Source organism: Thunnus thynnus, chromosome 1 (genome assembly GCF_963924715.1).
Source record: "Thunnus thynnus chromosome 1, fThuThy2.1, whole genome shotgun sequence".
NCBI lineage: Eukaryota > Metazoa > Chordata > Actinopteri > Scombriformes > Scombridae > Thunnus > Thunnus thynnus.
In genome coordinates, this window is record NC_089517.1 from 37,643,018 (window position 1) to 37,665,500 (window position 22,483).

The 22,483-nt window shown below is 40.4% G+C and overlaps 1 protein-coding gene across 1 annotated transcript in view; it reads right to left on the minus strand.

Annotated features, from left to right (window-relative positions):
* The window catches only part of ccdc102a (coiled-coil domain containing 102A), an 82,882-nt gene that overhangs the window by 9,219 nt on the left and 51,180 nt on the right, over positions 1-22,483 (minus strand). The window contains exons 4-9 of the mRNA XM_067597298.1: positions 20,423-20,673; positions 19,504-19,612; positions 14,681-14,797; positions 13,682-13,891; positions 4,033-4,203; positions 2,802-2,905 (exon numbers count right to left, since the gene is read on the minus strand). Coding sequence (XP_067453399.1) covers positions 2,802-2,905; positions 4,033-4,203; positions 13,682-13,891; positions 14,681-14,797; positions 19,504-19,612; positions 20,423-20,673 — 962 coding nt within the window. The remainder of the gene's footprint in view (positions 1-2,801; positions 2,906-4,032; positions 4,204-13,681; positions 13,892-14,680; positions 14,798-19,503; positions 19,613-20,422; positions 20,674-22,483) is intronic.

Sequence of the window (22,483 nt, forward strand, 5' to 3'; positions counted from 1 at the left end):
ACGCCAACAGGATGGAGTGATGTAGAGAGAACAGGGCCATCCGTCAACATGAAGGATGAGCTTTAACACGCTCAAATTATAATACAGCTTTAGGTGGGATGAAACAAACACATACAGTGATGCTCAGACAGAAGACACACACACACACACACACACACACACACACACACACACACACACACACACACACACACACCCTGGTCAAGCAGTCTCTAAGAAAGTGAATGAATTAAAATAAAAAACAGAATGAAGGAGAGCTTAAGCTACACCCTCTGTGAGAACACACACAGATTTGTGTCAGTCTCTGAAGCCGTTACCATGCCGACACGCCTGTCACTCCTCCACACAGCGGAGCGATGAGAGAGCTCTCTGTTACTAGGGTAACCTGCAACTGGGAGCTCGGCGATTGGCTGCCGGGTGCCAGAGCAACGACGTGGAGAAAATGGAAAGAATGCAGAGGGAGAGGCAGAGAGCACGGAGCTGAGGACTGTGCAAAGCTGATAGAGTGTGAGAGCTAAAGTAAGTGACAGGCAATAACACACAAACACACACACATACACACACACACACACACATACACACACTGAGAGCAAAAGAAGCTAATCTCTAAATAGTAAGAGAAGTGAGTGCCGAGGCTCACAGTGAGCCTGGCAGCTACAAGTAGGCTGTCAGCTTCATATCCCACACACACCTGAGCACAGTGTGTTTTGAGTAGGTGCCTTCATGGCTGTCTAGGAGTGTTTGAGAGTGTGTGTGCTGTTGCTAAATAGGGCGCCCTTCTTGCTTTAGAGTACAAAAATTCTAAGTTTAGCATAAGCCTCTTTGTAACATAGTTCAATGTCCTTGTGAATTTTGATAACAAGATACTAGCGGAGCATATATTATGGTGCGTTTTTGCCTTCTGGAATCCTAGACTGACTCTGCATTTACAGTTTAGAAAGAAAGAAGTATAAATAAATCCTTTTTTATTTAAAAGGGGCAAATCTATTAGAGTGGAATGCTGAAATTAATTTGACAGCATACAGTATGTGGGAAGCATCAGTAGTGATAAAAGTACTAGGAGTAGTGACGTACAGTAGATAGTGGCCTTATTAAAGGCTAAATGTCAAATACGTTGGGTTGGGCTCATTTGACTTCTTCCCAGTTGCAGAGACAATCAACCAATAAGAGCTTTGCATGCAGGATTAGAGGTGGCTGTATACTTCTTCAGACATGCTTGTCGGACAGTAGAAATGCCCCCCCCCCCCCCCCGCAACCTTCTGATGGCAGAAAAGTGGGCACTGTGCACAGTCATTTCTACATTCACACCTACTTCACGCAGTGATTGGTCAGCTGTGTGGGTGTGAGAAACAGGGTTTTAACTTCTCTCCCTATCTCCCCTTTTTCATTTATGACACAACTGTTTCTGTCACTTTTCACATGAACAGCAGAGTGCAACACTATGACTGCCTTCCAGGAGATAATGTCTGACAATATGCTCTGTTATACCTGTATTTAAACGATATCACGTCTCCCCGATATCACATCTCCCCCTCCCCTCTCTGTGACGGTAGGCTTTTCACCCTTGAATGAAGTCCTTTGGAACAGCTATAAACACATTTGACAACAAGTTGTAAGAACCAGTTCTGAGCGACTACAAGCCGAGCTTAATGGGGACGTTATCTTCCTACATAGTTAGCCGGCTACGTAGCTGCTAACATGAAACATGACAACAGATTACGGCCACAAAAATGGCGCCAAGCATGGATAACATCAGTACAGCTGTATGAGATAGATGACAGCTCCTCAACTGTCATGTTACTTAGTTGTTGTGAAAAAAATGAACTGCTCCTCACAACCACTACTGCAGCTTCATACATCACTCACTACTGATTGGTTGGGTCATAACAAAACAAAAGAAAAGGGCCCCCCTCCCCAAACAGCTTGACATGATGGCATTTCAGTCTGGTTAGCAAGCTAGGTAGGTACGCTACCATCAATAGACACCACTCAGTATTACAAATAACTCAACTGGTTTCAGAAAGTTTGTTAACTATATAAACATATACAAATATGTGAATCAGATTTTAAACCATCACTTGCTGCACAGCTTCTCATTCAGTTTTTTCAAGCACAATGGACTATGATGGGATTGCAGATGCAGGGGTTGGGCTGGTTTATTGTAACAAGGTTGGTGAATTAATAGCAACTGTAATATTGTCTCTTGTTTGGCAGTAACGTGAACACGTTACATTACATACACACACAAGTCAGGCTGCTAAACATACAGCAGATATTGCACTGATATTACATTTCCACTTTGGGTCATTAATGCTAACTGATTGGTGCCCATTAATTTTTGCTGCAGTTCCTCCCTTGTTAATTTTCAGACAATAACCCTTAACAACTGATGGTGAGATTGTGAATGAGCAGCGATCAGTGCACTTACCAGGAGCAATATAGTTTCCATTAGAAGTGAGACTGATGACTGCGTTGGTTTTGCATTTGAAACCCACTCAACCAATATGTCAGTTGGTGTAATACAGGAAATGACATCAGTGGAAATGTACAAATTCTTTGTCAAAACACTTTCCAAAGATACACACATTGTATCTGTTGCCACTGAGAAGCTTGTTGGCATATTCATCTGAAATCTGTTCTGCTATGTGCTGGCCCCTGTGTGTGTGTGTGTGTGTGTGTTTCTGTAGAGTTATATTGCCATTATCAGCTGCCAAGTACGAATTCAAGAGACTGTGTGTGTGTGTGTGTGTGTGTGTGTGTGTGTGTGTGTGTGTGTGTGTGTGTGTGTGTGACTGTTTTACCTGGACTGTAAGTGTTCCAATTGGACCTGCAGGTTCTCAGTCTGCTCGACCTGCTCATCCAAAGACCTCTGCAGCTTCCTCGTCTGGTTATGGGACTCATCCAGCTGGAACACACACACACACACACACACACACACACACACACACACAGACTTATTTTTAAAAAAATGCAAACTCATGGATCTCAATCGACAAGCATTCCATTTCCAAGCATTGACACGCAAGGATGCTCCACTGAATTTGCTCCCCGATCAAAACAACCCCACTACTGCACCTTTACTATTTCTTATGTCTGCATGCTGTTTCCTGTCCATTGACATGACACTACCTGCAGCCAGTACAGTAAGAGTTAGGTTTATGCGTGTAGAAATGTTAAAAGGGAAATTCTGGTATTTTTCAACCTGGGCCTTGATCTTGCATGGTGGAACTGCCACAATTATGAGAATAAGGCCCGGGTTGAAAAATACCACAAAATAAAATGAAAATGAATAAAAATGACAATATGGTATCTGGCCTTAAAACTTCACTCAGCACAGACATTGTCTTAAACACCTTCATATTTATGTTGTGAGGTTTTAGTTGTGTTGTTAGATTTGAGTGACAGGAATCCAAAGAGATCCATCCCTTTGATCCACACACAAGTGTCTCAACTATTGGATGGTTTGCCATGTAATATTGTACAGACATTTGTTTTCCCCAGAGGATATATTCTCATGGCTTTGGTGATCATTTGACTTTTCCTCTGTTGCCATCAGCAGGTCTAACTTTTCACTTAATCACTGAAATATCTCAACATTTTCTTGATGCGTTGGCACCAAATTTTGTACACTGACATTGATGGTCCCCAGAGGATGACTTCTAATGACTTTGGTGATGCTTTGACTTGTCCTCTAGCATCACCATGGCGGGGAACATTTTGACCATTGGATGGATTGCCATGAAATGTAGAGCAGTGTTCCTCAGGGGATGAATTGTAAAATTCTGTCATGTAGCACCATCAGCTGGTCATAATGTCTGCTGCAATGCTACTGCAAAACTAATCACATTCCCATCAGCCTCAGCTGTACTTTGTGTTCAGTGCTAATTAGCAAATGTCAGCATGCTATCATCCTAAACTAAAACGGTTAACATCAACATGCTAGCATTGTAATTGTGAGCGTGTTAGCATGCTGATGTGAGTATTTAGCTGGTTGGTTGGAATGAGTGTGTATTGGTGGAACCATGTTCCTACCTCATCCTCAGCCTGTCCTAACTCTTTCTTGAGCTCTTCTACCCGCAGTCGTAGCTTTTTGACTTCGGCCTCGTGGCTGTCCACCCTCCGGTTGGCATGGGCAAGCTCGGCCGTCTTCTCCTGGAACTGCTTCTTCAGCTTAGAGTGAACATGGCGAAGGTCGGCCAGCTCCTGAGGACACAGCAGACAGACAGAAGTGAAGCTTACAGCCAACAAACTTTTCAAGAGGCTGACTCTGGTCAACCAGCTCTTCTGCCTCATTTACTACTGAAAAATATTAGCTGATTGATCGCTTTGTCAATTTGTTGTCATTTATGAAGTAAAAATACAAAATATTTGCTGATTCCAAGTTCTTCACTGTGAGGATTTGCCCATGAACAATGAATCAAAATAGAAAACATGTTTAGTTAAAGGCAGTATTGATGAATGATACTGAATCATTAATTCATTAGTCTCCAATATATGAAACTTGCTCAGATCCAGTCCCCAAATTACATTCACTACTATTCATTATGTCAGTCAGGTTCCCAAATGATTCACCAATACTGATGTATATATATACTAATATTCAAGAGATCAAAAAATCCATTCAATACATCGGCCAATATTCTTCTTTTTTTTTTTTAAACACAAAAACAAGACATAAACAAACACTTTTAACAAGGATCCCTTAAAAAGTAACTTTTTATCCGGTTTAAGCTTGAACATGCTTACTTCACATAATCAACCCTCAGAACCACTGGATAAACAAGATAATGGTGACATAGTGTCTACATCGCCTCAAACCCATCTTTTGCATTTCTGAACTGAACATTGATTTAAAAACTACTCAGAAATGTTGACGGCAGGAATGGTTCTCTGTCCTGCTTCCTGACAACATGTAACAACAGGAAGTAAGCAGGGCACGCCCTCTCTGAAAGACCAATAAGAACATCTGTGATGAAAGTGTAATGGCTTCTGAATGGATGTGTGGAAATACTATACATTTGGTTGTCCTCAAAACTGTTTCAAATAGGTTTTTTATCTGTTTATTCGGCTGTAATTCTGGGTAATTGTGGTTGCGGTAAGGTTTGAACCGACAGGAAGCTCTACTCCACAAGTTTGCATTGGGATTAGCTAAGGAGAGCCTGCACTTGGAGCTAATGGCATCATCAATAATGCACCATTGTCACTCACTGCACTTTCATGTACTTTCATGGCGTTGATTGAGTCTCCTGCTCTGCTGTCTCATACTTAATGGTTCCCCAGACAGGGCAGCTTCCAAGAAGCTTTCCTGAACTTCTACGCCAATACGATGGAGAGAAATGAGATATCTACAGGAACAATAAAAGTCAAGCCCAGATCAAGGAAGGGGAAATGACCTTTGCTTACTTATTTATTTATATCTGCATTTTCAATCCATGTTACATCTTTATTATCTATTTAAAATGTATTCCTTCAGCTATCATGACAGGATTTAGTTTAATGTCTTATGTGTATTTGGTTAGAAGAAGAAATTGATGCTTTATCTGTTGATGAAGACGTGACATGCAGACTCCCCCCTCCCCCTCATCGAATATTTACATGATAATGAAGGAAAATGTCTGAATGCACACACAAATACTAGTCTAACCCCAGAGCCAGTTCAAACAAAGAGCAGCAGGATAATGCAGAAGGGAATAATTAAAAGGAGGGGTGCTGGGCTCTTGAGAAGGAGACAGGGATGACGGGATGAGGAGACAGATGAGGAGCAGTGGGGGGGTTGAGTGTAATTGGAGGGGTGGTATTTTACAGGACGATAAAGGTGAAGCATAAGAACAAAGAGAACTGACAGAACGCAGCCTCCACACCAGAGACAGAGACTGGAAATCCATGTCTCTCTCTCTGGAAATTCATGAGACACGGACACGGAAGAAATTCATGAGATCACCTACATGTCTGACAGGACATTTTATGCTTTGGTGAACTGCTTAGTTTGTGGAGTGAGAGGAATGATGGAAAAGGGAGAAAGATGATATATGCATTAAAGGATAGAGCTGGCACTATTTTACTTTTTTCTGATTGTCAAAACCACCAATGTGTTAGTCTGTCGCTCAATACTTTCTTATTTCTCTACTCTGTCTGTGGCTCCCAGCTCAAAGCTGACTGGTTCCTACAGAAAGTGTAAATCTTTAAAAAACAGCTCACAGACATATGATTTCATTCTTAACAAAGGCTCAGTAATTTCCTAACACAGCTGGGCACTGTCGTTTTCAGCAAACATTAATCAAACAGGAGGAAGTAGTGCCTTTGTTGGGGACTATTTTCAGCGGCACATTGATACACATTTTGTTGGCTGGTTTGTATTTAGAACATCACCTGCCTTATCCTTTAAAGGAATAATACAACATTATAGAATTTCAACCAAGACAATACTCTCTTCACTGTGATTGAAATGACTGAACTAATGACCAGTTTGATCAGTTACAAAAATAAATAAATCACAAACAATTTCGATAATAGATTGATTATTCATTTAGGTCATTAGGTAAAAATGTCAAATATTCACTGGTTTCAGCATTGAAGACTGTTACCACTGATATTTAAATGAAATAATTGAATGGAATTGCTATTTTCTTTTTGAATAACATCTGGTTATACCATCACTGCCTGGTATGAAATCACAGATTCTTATCGTTCGTGGTTCTGTGATGGTGGAATGAGCTACACAGCTCCACACGGTCTACTGACTCCCATGGTGCATTCAAGAAATGCCTGAAACTCAGCTCTTCCTCTTACACCTCAACACTTTACCCTTTTAGCACTTTGCTGATAGTTGTTTCTTGTGCACATGTCTACTTCCAAACCCTTTCTTTCTCACTGCACTGGTCAGCTACTTGAGAATTTGCACCACGGCTCTTTTGAGTCACCGTCCTCTAACGCTAACAATTGCCTCGCTTACAAGTCGCTCTGGAAAAAAAAGCATCTACCAGATGACAAAATGTAATGTGTGAAATTCTGAAATCCAATGAAAAATGAAAATTTTAATAATGGCAGGATTCCTCCAGGCATCTTTTGACAAATCTGACATATTCAACCTTTATAAAACTGACCATTTATAAACATGAAAAAGGCCTCGTCCATTTCATTTTCATCAGAATTTAGAAAAAAAAAAGAAAAAAAATTATAAAAGTGTATTTCAAACATTTTAATTAAAATGTTAGTTTCAGAGCAGGTTCTCCTTTTTTGATTAGTAGGTTTAATGTTTGCTTTTTGTTTCATTTTCTTCCTGTGTCTTTCTGTGCAGCTCCGTCAGCCCAGTTTCCCCTCAGGATCATTAAAGTTTCATCCACTTGGTCGACAGGACACCCCAAAATATCCACCTCCTAAGAAATGTGACACCTAAAAAAAGAAGCTGCTGATGTGAAAACAAATCCCGCCGTGACTTATCACCTTATTATCACAGTGATCATCAGTTAGCCAAATTAAAGCACCGTTTCTAACAATCATAGTGACATAGAAGATATCATGCACTTATCTGAGGTATGAAAACACGCTCACCGCCTTCTTTTCTGCAGAATGAAAACAGTGGAGTACAAGAAAAAATAGATAAGAAGGTGGTGGATGGACACAAATGCAAAACAATGCCAGGATGAAGGAGCGATCACACACACACACACACGCATGCATGCAGAGTCCTGGCTGCTGTCCCTGGCCAGTTATCTGTCAGGAAAAGGACTGATAAATGAAGCTGGTTTCTACTGTACGCCTCAAAGCGGACATGCAGGCCACAAACCTCCATATTCCCTGCAGTTTTATCATTTCAAGACTATGTAATGAATGTCTGAGAGGCCAGAGGAAGAGACGGAGGAGAGGAGGGAGGAGGAGAAGATGAATGAGAGGAGGGTGAGAGGCTGGGAGTCCCTGACTCTATTAAACATGAGGGATTACTGAATGATCTATGAGCATGAACGTGTGCATGTGTGCCTCTGTACATGTATGCGTGTGGATGTGTGCTCATTCAGGTTTTTTATGCATGCGTTGATACTCCATTATGTGTTTATGTATTTGTGCCTAATCTGTGTCCTTATGCTCACACACAAAAGCACAATTATGTGTATGTGAGTGGTTCTGTGTATGTGTGTGTGTGTGTGTGTGTGTGTGTGTGTGTGTGTGTGTCTATGTTACGCCACACTGCCTGTTAAATGTTTCTCCTTGACTGGAGAGACCCTGAAGTCTGCCGCTACATCTGTTCCACTAAAATAAAGACACGCACACACACACAAATAAACCACCGGCGTATGCCCACAAATATGTTTACACATTCATCACCTTGACAAAAAGGTCTTTTAATGTGAGAAAAAAAAAAAACAGAGTCAGATGTGGAAATAACTGATGTACATATCTGCAGCTCATTTAGACTGGAGGAAACACACTTGCTTATTCCTGTATGCGCGCGCGCACACACACACACACACACACACACACACACACAGCAGAATTGGGTTTATAATCAGGGCTGCCCAAGTGGGGGAGGGGCTTATGGGCACTGCTCCAACCGGATTGGTCAGAATAGATCAACTCAATAAAAGACTGAACGAGAACGAAAATGAAAAGAGACACAGAAAAGAGAGAGCAGAGGAAGAAAATGGTTAGAGGTTAGATGAATAAAAGCAGCAAGAATTAATATTAATTTGGAGATGAACAGGAACACAAATGCTAAAACATACTCCATATATCCATTTATATGCACATTTACAGTATATGTCAACAAATTCATTCTGAATAAGGCATTAATAGTGTGTCTTTTCATGTGTAGCATAGTAAACACTTCCATTTTATTCAGTAATGTGTAGATTACAGAGCATATTCTGCATATCTATGCTTTATGCTGTATTGAATCAGTGTTTTTTTGTTTTGAGTTGTGTGTATTGTCTATATTTAGACAAGCATGTTATTCAGGGAAGTCCTTTCACACATCTGCATGTGTTTCTAGTACTACTGCATATGTTATATGTAGTATAAAGTAAGTAGTACAAAGCCTTTTGTGTCTCCAGAGGGAGCTGTGTGAAATCTGATAAATTGCCTCAAGTGATGTCATCTGAGTCAACATTGGTTGGGGCTGGGGACTACAAGTTCCTCTGTAGCCTGCTCCTCATCTCTGCTGGAGGCTAGCAGCTCCATGTTAAATCCTGCACTGTTTACATCCCTCTTTGCTTGCTAGTAGTCTTCTTCTTCACTCCCTTTGTGGGCACATTATATGTTTCTTGGCGTGTTACCATCACTGTAAATCAGTGGATTAGCATGAAACCAACAGCATGATGTGTATACTCATGCAGGACACAAACTAAACAAGGACCTACTCATAAAAATGTTGCTCCATAGTGCTACAAGTGGTCAAAAACACCACAATTAATTGCTGTTTGCTCCCAGGTTACAAACTGTTTTCATTCTTACTTCTCATGCTTGCATACATGATATCAACGCCAGTCGAAAATATGAAACATGTTTAGATTTTTTTTGAACTTTTTTGAGGGTATTTTATGCCCTTATTATTGAGACAGTGGAGAAATGACACGCAACAAAGGTCCATTGCCAGAAATGAAGCTAACATTGTAGTTATGTAGCATGTGTTTTAACCAGTAGGCTACCGGGATGTGCGTCTGTTTGTCATCTCTCTTATCTGAGGATATGAAGATGACGGGCAGCAACTGGATCACATGACACCAGCTGACACAGACTGACACAGAGGCCATCAAGGTTATTCTTATCAGACTTCAAGTTAGTTAATGTGCTCCTGCATCATCTTATTTCAGAGAGAAGACAGGTACGACCTCAGACATCAAGAGGGGTGAGAGTGCATGAGACCTTTTTCACTCATTTATCCATTACAGCTCACTTTCAAGTGATGTCACAGACATCTGTCATCTCATTAGTAGTGAACTGAAGGGTCACTGACACACAAAGCTGAAACCGACTCAACCTTTAGTGCAGCGGCGAGGTGTAAAATCCCAGCAGCATGCATCACATAAAGACACACTACTGGGAGGTTCACAGCATCTTCTTCCTGTCTGTTGATAGGAAACAAGGGCTTACACAAAGTCATTCTCCCACTGATTCAAATGGTCCCAGTAAATGAACAACTGGCCACACACTCTCACTGCACTGATTCTATTTTTTGCCCTGACAGACACCTATTTCCAAATTAGCTGACATCACAAGCAGTGTTATACACAGCAATGTTGAAATGCCAGATGTACATTAGGTAAATAAGAAGAATGAAACAGAATGTCAGACTGAATATGAACTGAACTATATGGTACAATTTGTTATGTTGGTTTTTCTCAGTAAGTTCTGCTTTCTTCTGCCTCTATCAGCACCTCTCCCTGTTTCTTCTTGTTTCTTTCTTCATCTTTTTCCTCTCTTCATCTTCCTTCCTCTCTCTCCTCTCCTTGCCCCTCTCCTCTTTCATCTTCACCACACTCATCCTCTCTCATCTGCTCAAACATAATGTCTGCAATAATTATTCTCGCTTCCTTTGATTAATTTTGTTCGAATTCTTGCCCTGTGTGTGTGTGTGTGTGTGTGTGTGTGCGTTGCTAACTGCAGCATTAAATAAACCTGAGAGCTTCATAAATAGCCCTGTGGGATGGGTGGTAATGGGTGCCACTTACATTGACAAACACTTACAGTGCATGGCCGTGCCACCTGACCTGCCGTTAATAGGGCCATTTAAGCAGACCAGAGATCATCATGTACACACACACACACACACACACACACACACACACACACACACACACACACAGGCAGCTTGTTCTCATTGGAGCAGCTCAGAGTCACGACATCATTTCAAAATTCATCAACTGTCTGACTCAGTAGGACGTAGTAGACGCTGCTTATTTTACTTCTGCTCCCTCCCTTCACATGTTCAGCATCATTACAGTATTGCCACGTGAGTTCTGTTGTCCGATCTAGCTTCCTGCATCTTTATAACATTTCCTCCAAAATCTGATCTTTTTTTAACTGCAAAACTCTTGGAAACAATAATCCATGTTTAAATGACATACCCATCAGATTAGAACAACTCTATATTCTTGCCTGAGTCAATACAACCTGTCCAAGCTTCAACTTCAACACCGCAGCAAACCTCCTCACAAGATCCTATAGAAGATTCCATACTTCATACCCTGCATCTCTACATAGGTTGCCTGTAGATTTTGAGCACATTTTAAAATTTTAATGATCACTTTTAAGACACATCGGCTGAGTAAGTGTCTGGCTTACTAACACTATGCAAGTAATTCCCAGGCTGAGGATAAGACTCAGAGGACACCAGAGCCATTGTTGTGATGGACTTGTGTTTATTCTGTTAAGGAACTGGTGGTTTACAGACAGAAGACGGAGAGATAAGTGGGATCACAGCTCAACTTTACACCACTTACGCTCTCAGTAACTATAGATTTACCACCTAGAAGCCAACTGGTGTTTTAGCAACACCACTGGGAGCTTAGAGGGACACCTTATACAACATATAAATTCACATTTTACCCATCATTTACACAAAGGTGTAGCCACCTCAAAAGATTGCTTGTAGTAGGTTCTGGACTGCCTTCACCCTGCCAGGGAGGTGCATGTTAGGCAAACAACCCCACCTGCTGGCCAGAGAGGACTTCTGACACCTTATTGAATCTCCAGGTATTTTAGCTTTTGTATGAGTAACAGTCATATAAGTTACAGTGAAACGCGATGCAATAAATGCAGGTTAACAGTGGTTAAAGACAGTAACTGTGATTTTCTAACAAGCTAAACAGCACACTCACTAATTAATACCCCAAAGGCCTAAACTGACCTCGAATGACTCCATCAATTTAATCACACTTATCACTTGTTGTGTTGGCTATGAGGTGGAGGTGAGATGACACAGTGTGCCTGAGATTTTAGTCATTTTAAAAAAGAGATGAAAAGATCTGGATGTGTCCTCTTGTTTGAGATGCATCCTGAGACATAACGGCTTTAAGCTATTTTGTTGTTGTAAATTTGGATATGAACTTGCTAGCAGGGCTTCTTGAAAGGCTGTAGTTGAGCTTTTGTATCTTTCATGTATTAAAGTCCCAGTTTTAGGTGCATTAAAGGATATTTAGTGATTATTACAACTTGGGTCTTAATTATTTTTGAAGACATTTGTTTTTTTTCATTTCTGTTGTATAAGTTTATGAGGATCCTCAGTTGAGGGTGTAATATATTAACAGTGTTTAGAGACATTAAATCCCTCCAGTGGATTCTGGGTCTTCACTAGTGTCTCCTACCTGTTGGACATGCCAGAAAACACCTCAGGAGGAATGTTGATCACCTCAAGTGACTTTTTTCATAGCCAATGAGCAGCAAGCTCCTTCCAGATGTGTGAGTTCCTGGCCCTGCTTGTATGTGTGATATCATTCTGTTTGCCATTATCCAACATATTTAACCATAGATGAGGGTTAGACCACTCCGTAAATTGAGAGCTTCACCCTCATGCTTTGGTAGTATCCTTTAATCTATAATACCAGTTGTGGTCTTGCATCAGACTACAAAACCTTCTTCTTCTGACATACACAAACACAATCATCAGTAGGAAACGTCTGGATGACACCAACCTTCATCTGCAGGTTTGAAGCAGTAAAATTTTATGAAAACACTGAAGTTCAACGATTCAGCAATGAACCATCGTCAGTGTGAGCGCAGCATAATGTTTCCCCTGTTACCAACACCACATGGGCACAGACTGATGTATACTGTAGGAAGAACTATTAGAGAAAATTGAACGGTTAGACACAAACACACACAGATGAGTGGTTATACAAGTAATGTCTGTGTGTGTGTGTGTGTGTGTGTGTGTTTTGCTTTAGCAGTCACACATAAGACACAGGGGACCCTGGTGTCACACATCACACACACACCCACACATACACACAATAACTGTTCTATGACTCTGCCTTTGATACCTTTCATCTATCACACCTCTAAAAGATAGATCACAAATGACAAAACACACAAAATATAAACTTCTAGTCTTACTCGCCCCCCTATTACACCTCCAGGGTGTGTGTATATATGTATGTATGTGTGTGTGTGTGTGTGTGTACACACGTGAGTGTGTGTACACGTGAGTGTGTCACAGTGTGACACAGAACATCAATCTGTGCAGTAGTAGTGATGCCCAAAGCCCCGGCTGTGGTTGAAGATGATTCCACTATCAATCAACCTGTGTGTGTGTGTGTGTGTGTGTGTGTGTGTGTGTGCACATCTGTGCATGCAGTGTCTTAATCGCTTGCCCTGTTTCTCATTCTCTGTCCAGATCAATACCATGGTTTCAACACTATACACAAAACACAATCAATCTCTCTCTTTTCTCAAACACACACACACACACACACACACTTCTGACAGTGTTCTGGAAAGACAAGGTCAGGCACAAACTTCTAACATATAAAGCGGGTATGTTTTGGTGCAGTATGTACTGTAAGTGGTTGTACTACTTCAGTGTTACATGGAATTTAAAGGAGTGTTACAGTTGATTTAAATATCAGGTTACTTCCTTTATTCTGGGTTGTAATAAACTGGAATTTTCCTTTAAATGCAGCGGTTCAATTTGGCATGGCGAAAGCATGAGCATGGTTAGAAAAATTAAAAAATATCTTGTCCTGCCCACCTTGTTTCTCTCGAACAGCTCAGTCTGGATGGCCTTGAGGTCGGTGTCGAGTGCAGAGGCGGCCTGCCGGCGTTTCTTGGCCAGTTGCTCCTCCAGGTCTTCAGCCTGGGCCCTCAGCTTCTTGTTGTCCCTCTCCAGTGCCAGTTTCTCTGTCTCCAAACGCTCCCTGCGACCCCACTCTGCAGCATTCTCCACCTGCAACCTCTCCATCTGATGCCGACACACAGGCACCCAGAGAGCAGAAAGAGAGTGAGGATGAGGAAACTGAATTGATTGGTTTATTTTAGGTGGTTATAGGTATGTTATTATAGAGCTGATAGTAGAGAGATGACAGGAGAGAAAGATGTGGAATGACATGCAACAAAGGTCCCGGGCCAGACTCAAACTTAAATGACTATTTTTACATTTCTGTTTATGTATGGGTTAAACAAAAGTCTTTAGTGAGGTGTTGGTAGGTGTAGCTGTTTCCTCCTGCTTCCAGTCTTTACACAAAGCTAAACTAACCACATCCTGATTCCAGCTCTGTACTTAACACACAGACATGAGACTGATATACATCTGCATTTCCTGAACTAGACTGCTACAGCTGACTAAAACAATGCCTGCTTGCCACATTCTTACTTAGTTTGGACAGATGATTGTAGAAAGCACCGAGAGGCAGTGCCAAAATACTGTCACACCGACGATACTGAGACACTCAGTCAAAAATATTATTTGGTTTTGTAAATATTGTTGAACTCTAATATGTTACATGGACCATTAACAAGTGCAGATGGTTTCTATTCATAAAGGTGAGTGATGTCACTTCTCAAAGCCTCAAAACTACATTCTCCGTAGTGTTCATGTTGTTGTCTTCAGCTGAAGGATTATGTTGCTCTTCTATGTTCTGATCCAATTAGGTGGCCCATTTGGCTTATGAAACCCACCCTGAACCCCACTGAATCATACAATGCTCATCAATAAGAAAAAAACCATCACCCCACAGTCCTGTCTCCTCACCTCAGCTCGAAGTTCAGCTAGCTTCTTGTCCATACTGGTCCGGGCTCCCAGCTCATCTTCCAGGTCTTCAGATATGCGACCTAGTTCATCCTGGTGCATTTCCTTTAGCAGGTTCAGCTGGACAGTGTTAGGAAAAACGGGGTTATTAAAAGGGCTGGGTGTATTATCTTGCCCTTTACTGTTAATGCAGCAAAATCCATACAAATAAGTATTAAACCGTAAAAAATAACATAACATTATACAATACTCATAACATTCCCGTCAGCCTGTGCTATTTTTGGTATTTAGTGCTAATTAGCAAGTGTTAGCATGCTAACACGGGTGGTGAACATGGTAATACTGGAAACACGCCCTGCTAACTTATATCCGAAGCTAACGTTAGCTTACTGAGAATAACAAGGGCTGCACTTGAGCTAACATTAGCAACTTTAGCTAAACTGTGCTAACAGTGCAGGTATCATAATCAAGTAACATTAAACTTAGTGAAATATTGTGACAATAGTCTGACTCAGTGCGAGTCCTGGAAGAGAGCAGGAGGTGAGCCAACTGTTAATCACAGCTGTCAATCAACACCTACACAGCAGACAGCAAAGCTACTATAAGTCTTCAAAACTTATTAACTGAGCAATAATTTCCAAAATGACCACCAGCACACTCCATAGAGGGCCTGAATTTACAGATTGAGACCATAATGACTCAGTGAAAACAATGATTGACTTAGTGTTTCTAGAGAGAAGTTGAGGCTTTATGAATGGGAGTCAGATGGAGGATCTAGCGGCTGTCGGTGGTATTGCGCTTTAAGATGCTTCCAAACTTTCTTCAATTTCAAGCCATGGTTGTTGCCACTTTGGCCTAAAGAGTACCCCTACTGAAAATCAACATGCTAGCATGGTCAATGTTAGCAGGTTAGTATGCTGATGTTAACATTTAGCTCAATTCACCACTGTTCCTGAACACAGCCACATAGAGATGCTAGCATGGCTGTAAGAGCCTCAGGCATTTTCCTGTGTTGGAATGTTAACCTTGGCTACATGCCCTTGAATGTACTTCTTTACAAACCTAAATAAAAAGTGCACATACCTTTTCACAAAGCATATTCTAAATCTGAATCTCCAGCATGAAAAAAAACCAGAAGTGCTTAGTACTGAAATGTCAAAGCTGCACTGAACCAAAGTTCTGGTCTGAAGAAGAGCAAGGACATCAGACTCCAGTGTTCCATTCAGAAACATGACATCTTTTTTCAGGAAAATGAAACTAAACTAGAAAATTTCACTATTCAGGATGTAATTGCTTGACATTTACAGTGATCTATAGATTTGTACGAGAAGACATCCCCTATTCCTTCTTAAAAGCTGGCCATTTCTGGAACCAAACATCTCCTGTGATCTGTGAGTATCTGGGACAACAAGCGTGTAGATAAGGATGACCCAATCTCCTTTATCGATCCTTTTCATCCTTCCATGTCCTTATCTGATCATTGCATCTCAGCTTGTGTCTCGCCTGCCTCCTCTCCACCTTCAGCACTTCACCGTATCCTGCTTTCATCTCCATCTCTTCTACCCCGCTTATCTTCAAAACACCCATCATCACCATCCACACATCTCTCATATCTTCTGGCCTAGCCCCCTGCTTTCTTTCCCTTTGCTGGTTTTATCAAACTGATTTGGTCATTTAGTGAGCCTCTCCATGAGACCTGTGCTTGTTATGTCCTTCCCCTCTCTCCTCTCCTCTCTGCAGGCCTGAACTGCCCTCGTGTGGTGTAAGACTGAAAAAACATCAGCCATGTTTCAGTCCTGAGTGCTCATGTCTACACTGTTATCGAACATCCAAAGAATGTAAAAGTGCACTGAGATATATTGATAGCCTGTGTGTTTATCTTACCTCCACTAATGCAAAGTAAATATTGAATAATATTACAGCAACAGAGGAAGGATTATCATCATTTTATACTTTTACACCATACTTCAGAACTAGAGAACTGCTTTACTGTCTGTATAATAATATACCTCTATACAATCTTTCTATCTAAGCATAATCTTTTCTATGCTACTAGGCTGTTATGTTGTGTTATCTCATTTTTATTAAACTTGTGAACAGTCAGTAACAGTTACGATTTTTAACTGGAACATTTTTACGGTGGATATGGTGTATTGATGTTTGGTTTATGAATATACCATCTCATAAAAAATAATTTAGTTTAAAACCTTCTGTAAAGCAGAATTGAACCAAAAGTTATGTTTAACAATCTCCTTGTAGAGAAAATACTTTTTAAAAAATGTGATTTGGGTGAGACTATGATTAATTGCTTGTTATATGATATTTTTAGAGAAATAACCTTCATCTCTAATGACTTCCTCTGAGACCTGAGTTATGTTTTAATAAGGGAACCTTTCTTTGTGTGTTTGATTCCAATGGTAGAACCTGGCAGCAGAAACACAGTTCTTTGTAGGGTTGCAACCAACAATTATTTTCATTATTGATTCATTTGTAGATTGTTCTCTCAGTCAATCAATTAGTTGTTTAGTCTGTAAAATGTCAGAAAATATTTTTAAAATGCACTTTATAATTTACCAGAGTCCAAGGTGATGTCTTCAAATTCCTTCTTTTTTAACAAACAGTCCAAACAACAATATTTGTATTACTGCATGAAAACTGACTGAAATACAGCCTACCTCATAGTTTTCTATGATATTTTGTGCAATGTGTACTTGAGTTGGATAGATTTCCCTCATCAGTGTCACTACTTTCAATGTTTTTGTCTCTTTTCGTGCCTCTGTCAAGTCTGCTGTTGATCTGGGAAGGATGTACACAGTCATGTGTTCAATATGTATAATGTCACTTGCAACATGTCTTTCTGTGCTGCATGACTCTCAGAAACCAGAGACATACAGTAAAAAGTCCTCTATGTTTGATGAGCTGCTACCCCACTGCCAGCTACAATTTTAGGTTTGATTCAGATTTGTTTAAGAAGCACATTCCAAATCCCTGAAACCAATAAAATCAAACCCAACCTGATCAATGTTTAAGGTTGGAAAAGTAGAGGAAAAGTAGAATAGTATCTGGTTGGAGGTGTTAAAGAATTTCAGTCACTGCTGGTGAGTTCAGTCTTTTCTAGTTAGAGGACTTGTTCAGGAGAATATTTTATAGTTCACTTTTTTGGCTTGGCATAATCACTTTTAGTTGTGTTCAGGTGTATTTTTATATACAATCTTGTGCAGCAGAGTTATCAGTGAGATTTAAAGGGGTTCAGTGAAATTCATGCTTCCTCGAGTCATGAAATTTATGTAGTGTAATTATTGATCCCTGGCAGGGACGTGGCATGGAACTGTAAATTGCAAATAAACTCTGCACAAATAAAGGCTGGTCTGGTAAAAAACATCGAAGGGGTAGAGTTACTCAATTAGCTCACATTTAAAATTCAGCATAAAATTACAGCACTAATTCCTTCATGTTATACTACTGTGCTGCAGAAATACTGTTTCCATTCACTAGTTATTTCCTGTTATTGATTTCTGTTAAGCTACTGTCAGACATACAAGGAAATATCCACAGGAAGTGTTCAGTTTCATTAATGGTAAGTTAATAGTGATAGAAATGGTAATAATTGGTGAAAGAAAACGGTATTTCTGTTGAAAAAAAGCAGCAGAATGGTGAGTACGCCATTTTGTACTTATGGATTTAGTGCTGTGGAAATATACATTATAAAGAATTTATCAAGACAAGCAATGAGATAGGAGGAAGTGTTATGTTTGTATTGAGGTGGAACTCCACAGATTTCACACATCAAAGCGTGTTTCCAGGTGTTGAGGAGTGCAACTGCATATGTGAAAAAACTGTGGCTCCAGAGGGAGCTATGTGAAATCTGATAAATTGCCATAAGTAATGTCACTTGAGTCAGCTTCAGTTGGGGTTGAAGACTACAAGTTTGAAAATGAAACAAATCTGGGGGTGTGAAGTCTCTGCTGGAGGCTAGCAGCTCCAGGCTACATTAGCTGCTACTAGCATAACACAATCTGTACAGTTGAATGAATCAAGTTGAATTGCATTATGGGTGATATTGGTGCCAGGTTTTGACAAGGAAGAAGAATCTGTGAGATAAAAAAAGATCCCTTGTTTTGCTGCATAGTAATACATCTGCTAAATGCTAATATCAGCATGCTAACACCTTAATGACAAATGCTAACATACTGATATTTACCATGTTCAACCATAGTGTGTTAGCATACTGTTGTGTTATACTGTAAAATACATACTAACATTTGCTAATAGCACCAAACACAAGCAGAGGCTGATGGGAATGTGATTAGTTTTGCTGGTCATAAACCAAAAAATTGGACAAATTAAAATTTTGACTTGATGAAGGCACTAGATGAAACCTTAATGGATCACTAATTAATTACAGTTCATCCTGAGAGGAACACGAACGTCTGTCCCAATTTCACTGCAATCCATCCAATAGTTGTTGACACTCAAAACCACAAATGTGGACCTCATGGTGGCTCACTAAAGTCAGTAGGATACCGTGTCTGGGACCCATGAGCGTCTGTACACAATCAATTCAATCAATCATGGCAATCAATTCAATAGTTGTTGAGATATCTCAGTCTGACACACCTAACTGACACTAGTCTGACCTTTTATCTCAACTGAAAAGCAAATCCTTCACTTGCCGGCAACATTAAGGCACAGAAAGTTGACAGAGTTGCCTTATTTGATCAAACACTACCAGTTGATATTGTTGGTGGATGATAATTTGTCAGACCAACATCTAGGTGACCCTTCTGCCAGGTGAGGAAGTAGAAGTGACCACATGGAGGTCTCACCTGTTTGAGGGCCTCCTGTTTGCTCTTGCTGAGCTCCTCATATTTAAGTTTCCACTGACTGAGTTCAGCCTCCAGCCTCTCAATGCTCCTACTCAGAGCGAGCTTGTCTCTGGGGATAACAGGAAGACACAACACACATTAGTGAATTTCATACATCATACTGCTCTAGTGCTTGAGTGGCTTATTATGTGAGTCAGCAAATGTTTTCAAAATGGATATTTCACATTATGCAATCTCACAAGAAAGCCTGTGCAGTTCAGCAGGGACACACTGTATCCTGGAAATCACTAATGAAATGTTATTATCTGCGTCAGTCCTTCGTCATGATTCCAGTACACCATACTTCATACTGTAGCTTTATTATTAGAAATGAACACGTGACCAGCCATCCATGGAAACAGATTTTTGTATTTCACGGCAGAGGATGGAATATGTTAGTACTGAGTGTGACATGGCCTGGCTTCAGGTATAAACAAATCTATTCTCCTCTTTTCCAACACTCACGACACTCATGTTTTAGCACTTTGTTGGCATTTGGTCATCATTTCAGGGTACCAGTTGTAAAGACTAAAAAGTTGCCATACTTTTTGTTAACTAGACTCTAGCAATGTTTTAGACTTGGGGTGTTATATAATCTGGACAGGCTGGCTTGCCAGGAGATTCTTCCCCAGAAGGAAGGCATGCATTGTGTCTGTTTCCTTGTTCGTGTTTTACTACATTCTGTGTTTGACTATTGTTACTGTTTTTGTTTCTTATGATTGAAGCCACCAAATTTCCCTCTCGATAAAGATTGATTGATTGAATAAGAAAACATCTGATGTGTCTCAGTAATTTTGCTGGAACTGCTACACCTGTTGTCATGTCATACTTTATATCTCTGCTACAGCCCAGACGGTTTAGGATTGTGTGCCTCTCTTACTCTCTCTCTTTCAGCAGGACTTTCTGGGACTCGTCCAGACGAAGCTGCAGGGCGTTGAGTTTGCTGGAGTCTTCCTCTGCAGTGCTCATGTCATCCCACAGCTGCCTGCTGCGTTCCTGTCGGCTCAGACCGCAGAACGAGCGTGAGCCAGCCGGGTTAATACTGCCGCTACCACTGCGACTCTCCCAGGCCTCCTGAGCGTCACTGCCCTGGGCCCTTGAATGCAGAACTGACTCTAGCAGCTCCAAGTCCTGAAAGAGCAAGAGAGAGAGGGGGAGGAAAACATTAGACCACAATACCAGTTTAAAAACAACTACAATAAGTACAACAGGTCAAAGTTGAATCAGGAAGTGCGTTTGTTCAACAAATCTCAGCCATTATCTTGGTGAGTATGATGTAATTGCTACCAATAGAAATGATGGCCAAAACAAGGAAAAGAGAAATGAAACAGACATAAATTAAATGGGAAAATATGTACGACACTGATGCCAGACACATGGAACAAAAAACTAATATGGTATGTATTAATTAATTCCCCTCAGTGCAATTACATTACATAACAAAAATGTTTATGAACAAATCATAAGAAGGCATTTGATATTAAAGTAGTCCAAGTTGCTCATCAAATTTTACATATCTACAGATATGTAACACATAACACATGTAGCCACTTTTAAATAACTTGTCATTGTGTGAGCAATATGGACAAAATCCTCTTTCGTGGTATCAGTAATTTCATATCACAACCTTGACATATATAATCAAAGAGTAATGTTTCAGGAAAATCTGCTGATAAACTGAATTGGATAAAATGATCAAACAGAAATGTCTGTTTTTGGCAAATCCAGTAAAATAAATACCTGTCCAATGAAGAAACATAAATGTTGCCTTCAATGGCCTAGTAAATCCAGAGATAGGGATAGCAACTGTAGCATGGTATAAAAAGTATGGCAACATATCTGACGATACTCAAAATCGTATTGTCTTAAAGGTTTACTCTTGCTAGAGGCCTGGTGACATGAAACTACTCTCAGGGCTAGTTGGTGCACTTCTGTAGCTGGTGTAGCTAACAGCTAACACACTATCAAACTGGGAACACAATGGCGCTAGCCAGTCACAGTAGCTTTCAGAGAAACTTCCTTTTTTCTCTACACTGTGCTGTTTATTCCCCACCTGACACTTTGCTGTCAGAATTGTGCATCAATTCATTCAATAAAGAGCTGTAGAAGAAAGAAAGAAACTCAGTGAGCTAGATTACTCTCAGTTAGCAAGCTTGTTAGCTCGTTAGCAATAAGTTTTCAAGACACACACGCACACATACAGTTACCAGTTTATCGGGTACACCTAGCTACAACTAATGCAGTCTAATGCAATATAGCAGTAATATCATACCCTTATAAAGAGGTATCATGTTCAGCTTTTTTTGAAACTGCTTTCTGGTCAATTTGGACGCTGTAGTTTGTGGTGCTGTTGAGTCATCCTTTATAATGACATGTTTCTAATCTTTCAAAACTCAACATGAAGGGATTTATTGCAGGGCTATATTTGTTTTAGTTATGTGTACCTAATAAACAGGCAACTTAGTGTATTAGTCATTGGCCTGTTTGGTAATGGTATAAAAATACACCTCTTTAGTGGAGCAGTTTATACTCCTACAGATGAGGTTAAATCAAACTGGATGGTGCAACACAGCTAACAAGCTACAATAACTGGACTCTCTGGCTCTCCATCCCCTAAAAGGTCAACACCCTCAAGACACTTTGCCATTGGTCAACATCAACTCAATGCAAAAGATTTGAACAGATTTACTTCACCCCTGTGAGTGAATTCTGATTGCGGCAATTCAATTAGATTAATTGATTCTGGCGCAATTTACCCAGTTCTCTGGTGTGAGCACGCCTTTATTGTCTGTCCCAAAGTCTTATCAAAGGTTTTTCAGCAGTTTTAGACACAAATACTGTAGATACATAGAGTCAGTGAGGAAATATCATATAATCACATTGGTGTAGTGAACTGTGGTGGAATGTTGTGCTATACAGTGGTCTGTGGGAGAGGTTACTC